We start from the raw sequence: 17,358 nt of genomic DNA, 5'->3' as shown, positions 1-17,358 counted from the left end.
TGAAAAGACCAGATTTAGAAATCAAATAGTATGTTGAATCCAAAAGAAATTCTTTATTTCCTGTTTGGATATTTTTGTGGAAAAATGCAAACTTTCTCCTCATTAAGGGAATGTGTTTGTGCGAGTTATTGAACACGTGTGTCGTTGCCAATCGATCATGAGGGTGCTGATTTCAGAAGTGAAACTTTTCTCGCCCTGTGATTGGCTGTTTCAGAGCCCGAGGAATTTGTTTATGATATTTACAGATTTGTGCAATTAGTATGAGTTGGAGTGTGAAAGGGGTTGATGTTGCTTGATGTATGTGAATAAGTGTTGTATTTCTTGGCAGTAATTTTGTGTCTAGGTATGATGTGATTTGAGTTGTTTATATGAGTATCTGAGGAAGTGGGATTATAAATTAAAAAAATATTGTACTGTTTATTTCTGATAGTAGTTGAGGTGAAAAATATATGTGTTTACTGATATCTAGAGATGAATGTGGAAGAAAAGTGTTCGATATTTGAACCGGGCAGTACTTGGAATTTGATGGTTCTCTATTGAATTCTACGTATCCTTTTGGTGAAATAGGGGTTGATAAGTACAAGAATAAATTACTGGTTCAATATTTTGTAATATGGACCCGTCGTATTTTCCAAGCGTGGGAATTAGTGTACTCACCAAATTAATTAAATTTTTGCGGATTTTTGTTTAAGTGGGAGACGAAGGTGGTAACTAAAATAAAGTGTTAGTATTATTAAATTTCCCTTTTCTTGTTATTTGATTTGATCACGGATGCGTATTGAGGAATCATTTGTATTTGGTGACAAATGCAGGATTGCTCTTTCTATGAGGAATGAACAATTTTAATCTAGTTTCGCCACACTTACAATCTTACCATCCATGTCAAGTTTATACGTGTTAGAATCAAGCCTGTTTAATAGTCGATAAGGGCCGTTATAAAGTGATCTAAGGGGGCCACATTTTTCTTTGTGCGTTGCTAATCTTTTAACTAATACTTGTGAGTCTGAATAAACTCCATGGGTGTCTGATTTTTTCACTTTTTTGCTTCAGACGTTGAAAGGCCTGTTCCTATGTGTATTCTAATAGATCACGAAACTCATTCAGCATGCCTAACCTGTCCGCAATGTCCCTGGGTGGATCAATGGTAGGCAATACATTTTGCAAAGGAAAACGCGGTTCACGGCCGAATAAAACGTAGAAAGGCGACACGCCATAGGCCGTCAGGGGTGTTTGGTTAAGGGTCGCTGTCGCCCTCTTTAAAAAGTTTGGCTCCAGGCGCTGATTGTCTCACGTTAAGAATTTGAGAACAGTGTGTAAGTTCGCAATGCGAGACTCGACTTTTTTTATGGGCGCCAGGTAGTGCATACTTAATTTTAATGCCCATGTAATCTAAAAACGCTTTTGTTTTTGTACTGGTATGTGTAGATTGTTGATCTGTATAAATAATCTCCATTACACCAAAGGGAATTATTATCTCATGAGTAATGAAGTCAATTAAAACATCTGATGTAGGGGCCTTTATCGGTTTGGTTAGTGTTTATGACGAATGTAGGCCAGTAGCCACATAGAAACTGCTGGTCACATGTGAATAGAGTAGTATTTTGCCCAACAGAGGCGGATCCAGGGGGCGATCGAGGCGGTAGTCCCCCTCAGAAGAAGAAACTTTTTTATTTTATATATAAATAAAGCCCATCCCAGAGTTTGGAGCTCATAAAAATAGCTCTAAGTAGCAGTATTATATCCACCCCTGGAAGTCCGTCCTGGATCCGCCCCTGTTGCCCACTTTGTTTTGCTATTATCTGAGCCTTCGTCAAGGCTGTCATGATAGAGTTGGGATGAGTAAAGGACATATCAATCAAAGGTATATACATCGCCGAAGTGGATGGTTGTAAAGTTGAACTACTTTCTCTACACTTAAAAGTGCTGTAACCATGAAACTCCTTACACGTGCTGTCCATCAAAATTATGTAGTGGTAAATTACATATATTAAAATATATACATTTTTCATCCGAAATGTTCTTTAATGATTATAATGTGGCTTTATCTATCCTACATTTCCCTACAATACTAGAAAGTGGAATAAAATTAACTCGAAAGGAAATACATATTATAAAATTGGCTGGCGCTCTCACCTATAATGCCAGAGGTCGCAGGCTCGAATAATGTGGTTTGCTTTACACTACTGACCTCGTGATTTGGAATTAGGTTACGCTAATAGCTTCTGCTAGATATAGAATTAAATGAATTTCATACATGCAAATTTTCTTCAAAAGAACAGATCATTTTTACATTTTAAAGTATTTTTAACTGTAATGAAAGCGAATACATAATTAGTGGATACAATTAGCGAACGACGAATTCATTATCTATCAGCAGAAAGTTACAGGATACAAATCGGATAAAAATTATAGGAACTGCGGTCAAGTATTTAAAACGTGTCGTAGGGTATTCAACGACTCTTGCAATGACGCAATTGATGACGTCACCGCCTGAGTTCCCTAAGTATGCCAAGGTGGTATCACTCGAATTTAAAAAGCTCACATGTCCATTATTCAGAACTAGCAGCGTTCACCCCGCTTCGCTGCGGTCACCCCGGAACGCAATAAACTTTGTTACTTAGATAATTTTTACTTTTTCGCTTTCAAGTGATATGATAAAAACCATAGAAGATTGCAGTAAATGTTAACATTATATCGCCTGTCATTTATGTTAACCCGCCGAGTGACACGGTCATGCGGGTTGCATATAAATACGTTTATTTTTACCTATGATGAACTAACAAAGGATTTGTACGTTATGGACACTTGAATGGTCAATTATCTCAAGACACTGGTAATTAAAAATTAAAGTGATATGATAAAAACCATCTAGGGTCCAAATCCTAATAACCCCCCAAAAATGAAAGAAATTGGTTCAGCCGTATTAGCGTGATGAGGGAACAAAGGATTTGTGCGTTCTCTTTTATATATATAGATACGTAAACCGAAAAACTTCATACGCTAACTTCGGGTTTAGGTCTCGGCTGCCGGACTACATAGCGTTCTGGAATATACAGAAAGAGAAACAGCAATATTGTGATACTAAATTGGTTCTGAGCAACATGCTGATCAGTACAGATAAGTTTAATTTTATGTAAAGACAGTTATTCCGTCTATAGTAGCTTATATCTATGGTTTTAAATTATAGTTGTTTTCAAGTACAGAAAGTGAGATTGTTTTAAAGATTTCTTTCGTTTAAATATTTACATTACGTTATTATAACGGATTATATATACGAGGGTCACTACGAAAGTTTTAAGATACGCATTGTTGTGACACAGTATTTGAATTCCAACAATTGCGTTCGGTAGTTGTATGCAGAGCGAAGAAGCGAAGCAAGTTTCAACTCGCCTCGCTTATCGGCGTGGCCGTATCGCCTTCACTTGTTTGTTGATGTGAGCAGTATTCGGCTGTCTAGAATAGAGCTCGAAAAGGAACATTTTCGGGCAATGATCCTTTACGATTTCAAAAGTGGTTTGAACGAGATACAAAGCCTTGACCCTTTGCAGGGGGCATTTGAGGACCTTGCTCCTTCCCGTGCTACAATTTTTCGGTGGTTTGGTGAATTCAGAAGAGGCCGGACATCGCTTAAAGATGAAGAGAGAGCTCAGCGGACGTCCGGCAACAGCTGTGTCAGATGAAAACATTGCCGCTGTGGAACAAATGATTCGAGAAAATCCTCGAACAACTTTCAAGGAGATTGAATGTACAGTGAACATTGGATCACGAGCAGTAACAAAAAATCTTCATGATCATCTTCGGCTTAGGAAGGTTTCATCTCGTTGGGTGCCCTACACTTTGACTGAACAGCAGAAGCGCATGCGTGTGGAATGGTGTGAAGAAATGCTTGGAAGATTTGATGGAGGCAATTCTCGATGCATCTCTGACATTGTTACTGGTGATGAGGCTTGGATCTATCAATTTGACCCTGAAAATAAACGCCAGTCTACAGTTTGGATCTTTCCAGACGAAAATCCACCCACGAAAGTGAAGTGAAAGTGTGGGGAAGAAGATGGTCGCAGCTTTCTTCTCCAAATCTGGCCATGTTGCAATTGTTTCACTTGAAGAACAAAGGACTGTTACTGCTCAGTGGTACACCACTGTTTGCCTAACAAAAGTGTTCCAGAAGCTTCGGGAAAGGCGTCCAAGAACTGGATTGCGTGGGATCCTGCTTCATCATGACAATGCGTCCGCACACACGGCCAACATCACAATTCAGTTTTTAGAATCTACGGAGGTCAAACTTATGACTCATCCGCCGTATAACCCTGACCTGGCCCGGTGTTTTTTTTCTCGTTCCCCAGGATCAAAGATCGCATGCGTAGGAAGAGATTTTGCAACCCTGAAGAAACTGTAGTGGCTTACGAGAGTGAACTTTCAACACTTGAAGAAAAAGACTGGTAACACTGCTTCCAAAAGTGATTTTCGAGGATGAAAAAGTGTGTACAGTGTAATGGTGAATACTTTGAGAAAATGTAAATGTTAAATTGATTTTAAGTATGTAAGTTATTTCACATCTCAAAACTTTCGTAGTGAACCTCGTACATATATATACGTGTGTGAGAAGTCAGGGGAAGTCAGAATGCAAGGTTCCAACCTCAGATATAGTGTTGATACTAAATATATACATGCCGTAACCGCTGATCTAGTGGCCAGCGCGTGTGGTTTTGGTGCACCTGGTCTCAGATTTAATTTCCGGTGGAAGAGTAAATAATGGATATCTCAAAAGACTGGTGCCATCAGTTTGCCAATGCTGGGTGATGTGTTGAACAATTTGACTGTTTGAGTTTCTGAATACTTTAATGTCATTACGGTTTTGACTCAACCGATAGTACTGGTACACCCATGTTTCGTCCTCAGTAATGATTTGTTTCACGAAAATCTCTTCATGTTCATTAAAGCGGAGCAGATATGAGAAAGATGCACTCATTTTTTTCTCATCGTCTGTGAGTGGTCGGAGAATCTACCTATTCGTATTTTGTTGGTTTGTACACAATGTCCCACATTTTGCCATGTGACAAAAATTGTACTTCCAATTCTGCCAATGACACTCGATGAGTCATCCGAACAGACTCTTCAATCGCAGAGAGGAGCTCTGCGGTACGAGAACGCCCGCTTCATTGTTCATCTTCACACTCACGCGGCCACAACTGAATTTTCGACACTACTTACGCACATGTTGCACTGTCATCATATTTGCGCAATACACTTGTTGCAATTCCTTATTAATTTGAACTGGTTCTATTCCTTTTGTCTACAACAGCCAAATAACAGATCGCACCGCTTCTAGTGCCCAGGTGCCCATTTTGTGTACTTCTTATTCAGGACGTGTTAGGCACTGGAATTTGATTCTGCTGTCACAAAGCAGTCAACATTTCAACATCATCTCGATCAAGTAGTAACTTCTTATCTTCTATTATATAGTATATAGTTCAATACAAGTATCTTTATTTATTTTAGCCTTGAAGCAGAAACAGCGAAAACGTGAAGAAGAAGCTGCAACTCTACGAGAGCAAATTGAGCTTCGCGAAAACTACCTGCGAAGGCAAGCAGAAATTGAGCGCAATGCGGATAAGCAATTAATTGATCTCGTGAAGGCAGAACTCATGAAGCAGAAATCTAACACAGAAGAAAAGAAGGTATCTCTTCTTTCCAATTCTAGAAATCTTATTTAATTGACGTTGCTAATTAAGGTATCGTATACAAGCCTTGGCCATTAGGCCAGGAAAGCTCACTATTTTATTCGTGCTCCTTTAATTTGTGCTCCAATAATTTAATAAAGATAGTATGTCAAACAAGGTGCACTTGAGCTCACAACTATAAGGAAAAATAATTTCTTTTTCCTGATGTTTCTACACAAAATGAAAGGGAAATGAAGTATTATATTTCCATAACCATCGAAAATAGCAATAATATTTTAAATACATTTTTACTTTATGAAATCATCCAACATAAATAAATGTGTAGAAAAGTCTTTCCTTAATTACTTTTGAATGAATTGATTAATTTGAGTGGATTTTGGTAGCGATTCATGCAGAATTTCTAAAGAAAATACTGGAAAATTGGGGAGTGCAAATTTCACAAGTTATCTAGAGAAATTATATCTTTAATTTATACAGTTTTTCAATAGTATATTGGATTTCTTTTATTTTTTCTCTTTCTTAGATTCAAATGAGAAAGGAAATTCTTTTGTATCTTGAAACTTTGGAGAAACTGAGGAAAGAAAAGGAGGAAGAAGAAAAAAGAATGGAGCAAGTGATGAATGAACTTCGTGAATCACAGCAAAGAAGAGAAACGGAAAGGAAACTACAAGAGAAGGAGGCAAGAAGAAAGCTCACTGAGGTATGAATTACAAATTGTTCATTTGAATGTAGAGCGATACATATTTCACTAATCGTATTAGTATAGTCAGCACGTAGCAAACACTGTCAATGGTATTATTTTCATATCATATGATAGTTATCTTTTCCTACTTTACTCACTCAAGTGCATCAAGAAAATACCGCTGATCCATGCTTAATTCTACTAAAAAGAACATTGTTTCTATTAGTAAAGTAACCAATAGCTTTCTGAAAAGAGCCATTTTAAACTAAAGTTTTTGGAATAGTCACTTTAATTGTGAATTACTTTTTTCTTAGAAATTGTTTGAGATTTTACACTATGAACCAGGGGCGGATCCAGGACCGACTTCTGGGGGTTGTCATACTGCTACTTAGAGCTATTTTTAAGAGCTTCAAACTCTGGGATGGGTTTTACTTATATGTATAAAATAAGAAAGTTTTCTCTTCTGGGGGAAGGGGGGCGATTGCCCCGATCGTCCCCCCTGGATCCGCCACTGCTATGAACTTAAGTTTTATATTAATCTTGCGGGAATTACATTGTTTAAAGTAAACAATACTTTATGATTATTATATTCACATAACCGTCAGCTTATTCTAAGATTACTTGAGAGGTTTCAAACTTGTTTCCTATTTATATCATCGAGACACTTAATCGCAAATTTGATGAAATCTTTGGTGTGACACTAATGATTATATTCCTTAAACGACTATTAAGTATTAATCAAATTAAACAGCAGATTTTTTTAAGTCGCTATGTTTCAGTTCGACCATATCTGTTAAAGTACCTCCGACATGGTTCTGAGTTCGTGAGACTATCAGAAGCCAGAATGCATCTGATCAATTGTTAATTGATACCCGAACGCATATCTTAGTACTGAAACAACAATTTTCCATATCTTATATAAGTCGTATCCCTAATCTTATTTCTGAAACTATTTCTTCTGTAGAGAAATGAAATTGTAGGGGGTGATAACTAGGGTGTCCTAATTCGCCAGGAACTTGTCCGTGGTACGAATAGAATAACTTTTAAATACGTTTTCACGAGCAGAGCTTCGATTTTGGAACTATTTTACATTATGAAGAAGTTAATCTGAAGATGAAATTCAGATTTTTCATATTTCATAGAATAATTGCGAAAGAGGTAAATAACGATATAGCTAACTTCAATTGTCCTTCATATGGATTTATACTGGTAACTGATATTTTCCTTTAAGAATTATTTGCCTAAGTGCACTAATAGAAAGCAGAGAATGAAACTGAGAAATTATGGTTCTAACAGAATGGATTCACGGTTCCACCAAAACACAAATTCTGGTTGGAAATATCTCTCTGTTCTTCCTCTACAAAAGCATATTGACAATTCTAATAACTAATATTAAAAAAAATAAAACTAAATTCTCGTAAAATTATCTAATTCATTACAAATTATATTTGAGAAATTCTCGTTATCAAATACACGTGTATTAGTCGATCTTTTAGTGTTACGGAGTAATGATTGTCACTAATAAATGTCGTGTATTTTTGTCCTGTTTGTATGAAGTTAAGGTGGTACAATTAGCCATAATGAGTGACTACTGTAATTATATTTTACGTGTAGCCAATTGATGTATCTTCAAAACAACTTTCACTGAATTTCTCTGTCATTTACTCCAAAAACTGCGTTAAATCATGATCCATTTCACGTGTAAAATCGTCTGTTACAAGCTTTGTCAATGAAATCAAATTATGTGAATGTTGTTTCATCTAGATATTGATTTCTTTTACGATATAAAGAATAATAATTTCTTTTCTTAGTACGTTAATTTTACGTCATTATCATCATGTTTTTCTTGGGTAATTTCAAATTATATTTTATAGTTTTTTTTTAAAGAGAAAAGTAAAGTAGCGTAAATTGTTACTTAACAGAAGCATACTTTCATTGTAACTACCTAACAGTAAATGGTAATTGCTTGATTCCGATACCTTGAAAGCTAGCGTATGATTTATAGTCTAATGAAGTTCGTGGCAAACAAATTAGAATTTTACCATGCCTATATACATATCTACAAGGAAAGGATCATATTTCGAGGAATGATAGTATTGGTCATGGCAAGCACAAAGGTCTATATAAACCATGGTCAACCGCTTCGTTTTCCAGATATCGATGAAAAGCCCACTCTATTTCGTACACATTAGTTTGAAGGCACATATCTCCGGAACCAATGAAGATATCGGAATCATTCAAAAACAGATAGGTAGCACAGGCATTAGATACGTATCCCATTTGCTACACTCATAAACCCCAATATCCCGGACGAAATCCCAACTTCAAAAATGTCCACATTTTGATCCTCAAATCTGGGTATCGAATCCTAACATCGTAGAATGTAATAATAAAGAAAAATGAATAATCCCAACATACGCTACAATACACATCACACAAATAGCCAAGTTGTGTTCTAATACGATTAGTATCGTAGGAGGTACAGCATAAAAATGAATGGATGAAATTCCAAACTTCGAACCAGTGCGGCGTTTGAAAATGTACTTTATAGTTATCAAAGAAAATGAAGGATTGTCAACAGAAATGATATCAAGTGTATTAACGCAATGTTTAATGTTACGAAACTATCATCCATCAATAACAATGTAATATATTCTCATTCGTGCGTAGTTTCGCTTGTTCGCCAAGAGATGGCATCACTAAGAAGAACACCAATTTCATTCTACTACACAACAACGAGTAAAAGAAAAGTACTTGATGTCTTTCAATTCTTATTTGCAGCATAGTCGTGGGCGTTTACAGCATTAGAAATTACAGTAAATGTTCGAAAATACCTTCCGCAACGTCAATACACTTAATAGTTCGTGTTAGAGCATGGCTTGGTGTTCATATCAAATTACTCCGACGCACTGATATGGTAACAAAGGCCTGCTGAATTCGGGCAACAAGTTCTCCACATGTACGAAATCTACTCCCGTACACGATCTCTTACAGCCAACCCCATGTACAAAAGTCCACAGGTGTAAGTCTGGTGCTCGTGGTGGCCTCTGGGCGTAACCACCACGGCCGAGCCATCGAGTAAGGAAGGTTGTGTTGAGATGTTGTGTAATCATACGAGTATAATAACGGATGTTCCGTCCTTTTGCAAAAAAAAATCTTTTTCGTGTGTCTAGGGGAACGTTTTCTATTGCAGTGGGAAATCATGCTGCAGAGAATTAGTGATGAGCAAATGCAAGACCAAGACCAAGACTCGGGTGGTCTTGGTCTTGGTCTCGGTCTTGCACACCCGGTCTTGGTCTTGGTCTTGCACTGGAATACTTGGTCTTGCACACCCAGTCTTGGTCTTGTTCTTGGTCTTGCATGCAAGAGTCTTGCAAGTCTTGCTTTTAAGGAAGCTTATGCTTTTCATAGGTAAATTTTACTCTGGATATAAGGGATAATATTTTTCCTGTTAAATGCCAAAAATAGAAAAGTTCGGTTTAATGTAAAATGTTGCTATGTGCCTAACACTAGGCCTACTCAGTGAAAAATTGGCTACCTAGTATTCACTGTGGAAGTAGTTCAAATAATCCCCAGAATTTGACGCATGCCTGTATGTCACATCAGTTCTAAAGTAACATCTGAGCTGTTTACTCAATATTTTCGTTATGGCACTTAGCACGGATTTAATACTCAGTCTACAACTGTCTATGTCTTTTCTGTAAACTTAATTTATATTACTTTTTACCTCTATTAGAAATACAAAATAACGGCATCAAACTCCAAGTTATATTGAAATAACTGTACAAAATCACTCTCACTTGTGAATATGGATTATTCACTGTTGTATAACGGTATATCATTCAATCTTCGATATGCCGCAAAGTGGTCTAAGTAACAAAAAAGCTGGACCAAACCCCTAAAATGAACTCTATCACTGGAACGAACGACTATAATCTTTAAGTAGGGGAATGTTCACTCTATATAGAACACATCTGTTTTTCATCCTGGCATCACTCGTTCGTTAGGAAATATTTGCCGAAAGTGGATATGGCCGTCCTTGTAGAAATGCTTTTTGTGTATGGTAGTATGACGGACCTGTTACTCTTAAGTATGTTGATACTATGAAATGCTAAATATTGGTATTGTTGATCAGAACAATAGCAATCCTTTAAGGCCTATGGCAGGCCTCTGAGGTACTTCGTATGCGCACTGAGGGCATTTTTACAACACTATATTCAAAATCAATGCTTTGCTGTATATTTGTAGATTTTCAACATTTTCCTAGCAAGTCCAAGGTTTCATTTTCATTTTAATAATTTTTGTGGTCTCTCCATTAATGATTTTTGCTAGAACTAGCTGCTACTACCTGCTACCTGACAAGCGTAGCAAGCTTCAATGAGTTTGGGCTCGCGCTCAATGGCAACAGAGACTGACTCCTAGTCCCGTTGTGTCGTGTCATCTTGCCACCAAGACAAGTCTTCGCGTACATGATAAATCGCTGAAGAATTTACTATACCCGTCCCCAAGTAGCTCCTCTCCCAATAGAGATGCTAAATGAGGAAGCTTAGACGTCTCGAGAAAGACTTCCGCAGGTATCGCGAGAAATGATACCGGAAAACTCTTTTTTTCTTTTTTTTGGCCATCGTCTGACCCGGTAATTTTATCGCTGAGACCCAGAATGCCCCAAATCATAACAATATGCCGAACGAAATTTTACAACTTTTAAATATCCATTGCCAATCTCATATGTGGACACCAGAGACTTTTGAAAGTGATTAATTTCACAATCGAATTTTGTGATTTTTATTGTAGTTGATTGGACAACTCTCACTGTTTTGTTTTCAAATACGCAAGTTACGAAAATACTTTCGTTTCTGTAAACATTTCTTATACGGACTGATTTTTGGTTAAATTCATTATTCGTGCCGTTACCGTCCAAAAATAGGTTTATTTAGTTTAAATGAGATCCTTATTTTACAATTTTAATAAGAATGACATTACCACAGGCTTTAAATTATTTTTTTTTTCCATAACGACCCAAGATGGTATTTGTAAATTTTATTTTGAAAATGTGGACTTCTTTTCGCTACCTACATAAGCAACCAGCATCACTGACCATAAACGGTAAATTACTATTCAGATTACAGCAGAATAATCGAAAATAGTCTAATGCGCCTTCAAAAAATACCATATCGACAAAAACACGCTTTCAATACACTCCCAAATAGTTTCACAGCATTTTCTGGTCATTCCGAACAATGTGTGCCATATAAAGGCATACAGGAGGCTAAAAGTTATATTAATAAATAATTATTCAACGTATAAGCATCCGGCCATGAAATCAAGCTTGCGATCACATGCACTAAGTTTTTGTCAATGTCATGAAAATGTTATTTTGATATTAATTTTATGAGCATACATTAAAAATTTCCAACGGATGCTTGAGCCTCGTAGCCAAGGCCATATCCATGTTGTCGGCACCTATGGTGTACGGAATTACCGATGTTCAATACTACATTTCTCTTTAGTTTCGAAAGAAAAACACTACTAATATGTTTTGAAATGAAATGAAATATCGAGTTTAACGTCCCACGATTATGCATCGAGGCTAAGGAAGACGGGGTTGATGAGAAATGAATAAAATGGTGGAATGCAGAAAGTAGGAGTAAACAGAAAAACCCAAGAAAACCCACTCACACAGGGTTTGCCCACCAAAAACTTCACATGGCGCAAACTGGGATCCAACCAGGGACCCCACTAACCACACGTGACTGCTCTACCACCGAGCCGCTACTTGTGCAAGACTCTTGCGCAAGAGTCTTGGTCTTGGTCTTTCTCTTGCACCTCTTGGCCTTGGTCTTGGTTTTGCATGCAAGACTCTTGCAAAAACTGCTAGACCAAGACTCTTGTGCTCATCACTACAGAGAATGCAGGTAATGTTAGCCGACCATTCGTTCTCGTAATATAACGGGACCAATAAGCAAATCACCAATGATTCTACGCCAGATGTTCACTGTAAAACGCTCCTCGATATTTATTTGGACAGTTGCATCTGGATCTGACGTACGTTGCGAGTATTGTTCACACTTCCTTGGGTGAAGATAGCTTCGTCCGTAAATAGAATATATGGAACCTGCGACCATCGACAAAACTCCACACCCAGACCATCGTCCCGTGCACGGAAATGTTGTACTTGCTGTATATGAAAAGGATGTAAACCACTTTCGATTATAACCCAAAGCACATAGATAGTGCTGCACGTGTGGCAATCCTGCGTACGCTAATTCTAGGACTTCTTTTTATCATTGCTAACATTTTGTTTTCCTTGTCACGGAGGGGCTGTCTGGGACATTTGGATAGTATCTGTGAACTTGACAGCATGCCAGTGTTACGTAATGTCCCACACACGCGAAGACACGCGCCGATAAGCGTTCTGCGATCAGGGTACCGTCGCCCGCATTCTTCTACTGCATGTCTTGAATTACCGTTGCAGAAATCATAGACGAAAAGCATGTCTGTGTACTCGGCATTTGAGTACAAATAAGGCATTTTGTAACGGCTTCACACTTCTTGTTCCAATATGTTTGTGATCACTCACCACTAACTCACTTATAATGTTAATACCACTATCCTCACACTTTACTCTGAGCAACGCAAATTATCTTCTTATTTTTACATTGCAATTTCATTCCCATCAGCAGATGGGCGGGCTACAAAAGGTAACGTCTTTTCTTGGATCAGTGACATCAATTTAGGTGTAGTAAGAGCTATTAGGATTGGGTACCAGGAACTATTTATTTATTTATTGCCATGAACACATAAGAATGCAATGAGAAATGGATGGTGGTAACAATGAAATGCTGTGTTGAAGGTGCTGAAATGAAGGTGTTAATCTTCTACTCTGGAGCTACTCAGAGTGAGTTAAGTCAATAGTGAGAACAAACTAGTGCAATAATGATCTATAAAAGTTTCTTGAGGTTTCTATGATCCTGTATGTCGTAAATGATTTGAGATTAAACAATTTTTATATAGGCCCTTGCCTGGTACAGGTTAGTGATGCAGCCGATTTAGGAACTATCTTCGGGGAAGCAAAACTAAAGATGCTTGATAAAGGACAAGTTGTTTTGTGTAAATAGGCACATCGTGTGCTTCAGTTTTGAGTCAGCGAGAACTTGGTTTTGCGCACTACCGTGTGTCTTGAGCTCTGTCTCAGAGAAGCGCAGCGTGCATTCACTGCTGCAAAGCCTCTCTATAATACATTTCAATTCAGTATCGATACACACATACACGTAGGACAAACACAAATCAGGTAATTTGTCTGCTACTCAACATAAAGTCAACTGTCACATTTAGAGCACCAACTTTAATGTTTATGAGACAGAATATTCTATATTTCTTAAACGCAGAAAATGACAAAGGAAAATATGTCGACAAAACAATAATAAAAAGAAAAATGGCAAAGAGAAAATATGGGAAGATCAAAAAATAGACTTCCACAATTCAAATAGAAATGATTGACTAATAAAATAGACTTGGAAGAATCATGTCCTGCATCACGTAACCATATCATTCATACTCAATAATTTCACGAGTGAATGAATATACATAGCATGTCGCACAATATTCAAGTAGTTTAGAGTCTTTCTTCTTTCTTCTTCCAAAGGTGTGTTTATACGCACCAAAAATTGAACGTAACAATCACGATTATCACATTTAACTTCAAACAATCAGAAGTACATAATACAAAATTTATACTATCAAAACTAAACTTTTAACGGTTCATATTATTTGGCGCAATTAAGGTGGATCACCACTCGGAAGTCAGTATATATTTTAGACTATTTCCTTAACTACTGCACAATGAAACGTTATATATTAGAAATATTGTACTATAAGATAGAGTTATGCTTCAGGTACAACACAAGACACTGATTCGTTTGGTTGTGTCTTCTGATATCGAAAAAGATAACAAATGAAAGAAAATATTTGATTCGTTTTACAATGAGCACACAAGATGGCACTTGCTCTTAGATCTTAGTAGAAGTGCTCAGTTTTATAAAATGTTTATTTGTATGTGTAAAGAATTTTAAAGTAACAATCTTATTACGAAATAGCTACATTGTTTGACCATTTTTCGTGTTACGTTTCACATTTTATTTAAATATTATTTTGCATTTAAGGAAATTGATTTTCAGCAGAAACTTGCGCAGAACTCCATAATGCGTTGTTGCCAAATTTGTACGTTTACTGTGATAGTCACAATAAGAAAATCCCTGGATTCTAGCGTTGCAGTTCGAGAAGCGGAACATAGCTGTGAATTAGGTAAGGGTCGAAAACTAATTTCTCCAGTAAGTATCCAAACAAAATTCCATGATTACTTCCTCTATTATCTGTCATCAATTAATACTTGACACTATTTGGCAACGCCACACTATTCAAGCAGTGTTTAGCATAGCACTGAGAACATCTAGTGATCCACCTTAATAAGAAAATATTGATCGTCGTGTCTTACGCATTACAATACATCACTCTATATTACATGTAATACTATCATATTCAGGATATTAATAAATTATACCGACAAAATGTAAAAGGCGATTACTCATATCAAAATAAGAAAAAAAGTTCATATGGACCGGTGGGAAAAGTGTAGAGTTTTCGAGCTAAGGCTGACAAAATACGTTGGTACAAACATTATTTCGATCACGGGAAACGATGGAGTAGCGGCTGATAGCGTAAAGAAAGTCACGCAAGCACCATTCAAAACTATATATTCCAGTAATGTGGAATGGGTACTCAGTGTATCCCACAGGGCATAATTCCACGACATGCTCCCAAGAGGACTCTCATATATCGCGGATGAAGATGCATCGATCTTGAGGATCGTTATAACTTTTCTTAAAGCTGTTTGGAATGTACGTACTTTCAAAGGTATGTACATTAGATCAGAGGCGCTTTGATGTGCTGATCTGTTTTCGATGCCTTTGTTAATAGGATCTTAATAGGAAATCCCCTGAATTGATGATGGGATGCCCACATAAACCATCTATAACTATAATGTATAAGAAAAAAATATGTAACAAAATATGTACTAACTAATAACAGAAAATGATAATTATAATGCCTGAATCCAAGATTTTAGATTATGATTGGATGATACCTATATAAGTTGTACTGTATATTTTGTATTAAATTTCATTTACTTTTGTTAATTGCGTTTTGTGAATGTTTGAAACAGCTATGTAAATCTTATTTTGAATGCTGGATTTAAAAAGAACGAGCATAAATTTCTCTGAAAACGTGACAAAACTTCTATTAACCAACTTTACAAAATTCTGTGCATCCATTCTTTCAATTTCAATGAGTTCTTTTCTCCAATATTTAAAAAAAAAAGTTAATTGTAGTTGATGGTTAGGGTATTGGAGTTTTCCATTTTGCAGTTATTTCGTTTATCATATTTTCTGATTGTAATTTTCCCTTTGTCAGTTCTTCCGTTGGCATATTTTCCGTCTGCCATTTTCTCCTTTACCGTATTTTCCCTGTTATTATTCCCTTTTCCATTATCTCCTACAATCAATATATTCATTATAATGCTAACGATATTTGGAGGAAAATTAAATAATAATAATAATAATAATAATAATAATAATAATAATAATAATAATAATAATAATCATCATCATCATCATCATCATCATCGAAATTTTCTTGATCAAGTGTATCAAAGGTTTTATTTCAAAGAGGGAAGTGAATTTAATCTTTGAGTTTTGGCTCAAATATGGTCAATGACTACATTTAATGATTGCTTAGAGATATTGTATTCTAATGTGCGCTTTCAATGAAATGTATTCGAATCTACGCTCTTTAGAAACTCAACCCCGGGCTGTCTTATGTTTCGTGTGTCTAATGTTGCAAAACACTTAACTACAGCAGTTAGCACTGACAAATTTTCACTAAAGTCGTATATTGACCAGGGTTTGAAAAAACCCGGGTATTTTTGAAGAAACTCAACCCACCTGGGCCCATGTGTGATTTGTCGGGTATTTTCGGGTTTAATTGGTTTTTTTCGAAATATTTCAATGTCTTTGGGGTAAAAATGTTAAAATATGATTTACATTTCAAGATTGTCATTGAAATTTGCAACAATTTTCTATTCACTGCTGTTTTGAAAAAATGACGGCCATTTTGAAATTTTATATTGGATAGCCGAAAAAATATATACAGCAAATTTAGAATGTCTTGTGTTTCTACCCTCAAAATTTCAACTTAGAAAGTTCGAAAATTGCACCCTGTAGCATGGATACCCGCTATTTTGAATAATGGAAGCCATTTTTAAATTCTATGCCGCCAAATTATATACAGCAAATTTAGTCTCTCGTGCTTCTACTCTGAAAATTTCAACTTGAAAGACCGAAAACTGCCCTTTGTAGCGTGGATATCCGCTATTTTCTTTCTTTCTTTCTTTTTCTTTTTTTAAAGGGCTTTGTAATTTTACGTTGGTATGCCGCCAAAATCTATACAGAAAATTTAGTGTCTCCAGCTTGTATCCTGAAAATTTAAAAGACCGAAAGTTGAACACTGTGTAGTACAGGCAGACAAACGAACAAATGTAGATCGTCATCCCAAGAGCCTCAGTGACGTTCGCCGAATATGAATAGCAAATAGCTATATTAATTTAAAACATAGACATAATTCATCGAAATGTCTTATATGAAATAAATATTTTTCAACGTAAAATAAATGGTTTTATTGTTTAAGTTCACTTTCGATGCTTTGTGCGTTCAATTACGGGAATTTCCCGAGCACTTGTTGCAAGGCGGTTCTTTTCTGAAAATCAATTTAAAACAATTAACAAAGATAGGCCCATAGTTCATATTTTATAAAGTAAATGTTCCAAAATTCCAGCGTAAAATAGTTTTATTGTTGAAGTATTCACTTCCGATGCTTTGTACGTTCAATTGCGAGAATTTCCCGAACACTTCTTTCACGACGGGTTTTCCCTGAAAATACAGC

At 36.4% G+C, this 17,358-nt stretch overlaps 1 protein-coding gene and 1 long non-coding RNA gene across 5 annotated transcripts in view; one reads left to right on the top strand and one right to left on the bottom strand.

The window, feature by feature from the left end:
* LOC145678383 (uncharacterized) overlaps positions 1-17,358 on the bottom strand; it is a 99,716-nt gene that overhangs the window by 1,656 nt on the left and 80,702 nt on the right. The gene's annotated exons all lie outside the window — the stretch shown is intronic.
* Positions 1-17,358, top strand: part of LOC145678382 (uncharacterized) — a 290,653-nt gene that overhangs the window by 193,338 nt on the left and 79,957 nt on the right. For all 4 annotated transcript variants that reach the window (XM_081748457.1, XM_081748456.1, XM_081748458.1 and 1 more), the window contains 2 exons: positions 5,500-5,678; positions 6,205-6,381. In XM_081748457.1, coding sequence (XP_081604583.1) covers positions 5,500-5,678; positions 6,205-6,381 — 356 coding nt within the window. The remainder of the gene's footprint in view (positions 1-5,499; positions 5,679-6,204; positions 6,382-17,358) is intronic.

Source organism: Thermobia domestica, chromosome 2 (assembly GCF_964235325.1).
Source record: "Thermobia domestica chromosome 2, izTheDome1.hap1.1, whole genome shotgun sequence".
In the NCBI taxonomy this organism is placed as follows: domain Eukaryota; kingdom Metazoa; phylum Arthropoda; class Insecta; order Zygentoma; family Lepismatidae; genus Thermobia; species Thermobia domestica.
The sequence above is the reverse complement of the archived record's forward strand: the minus strand, read 5'-3'. Positions and strand labels throughout refer to the sequence as shown.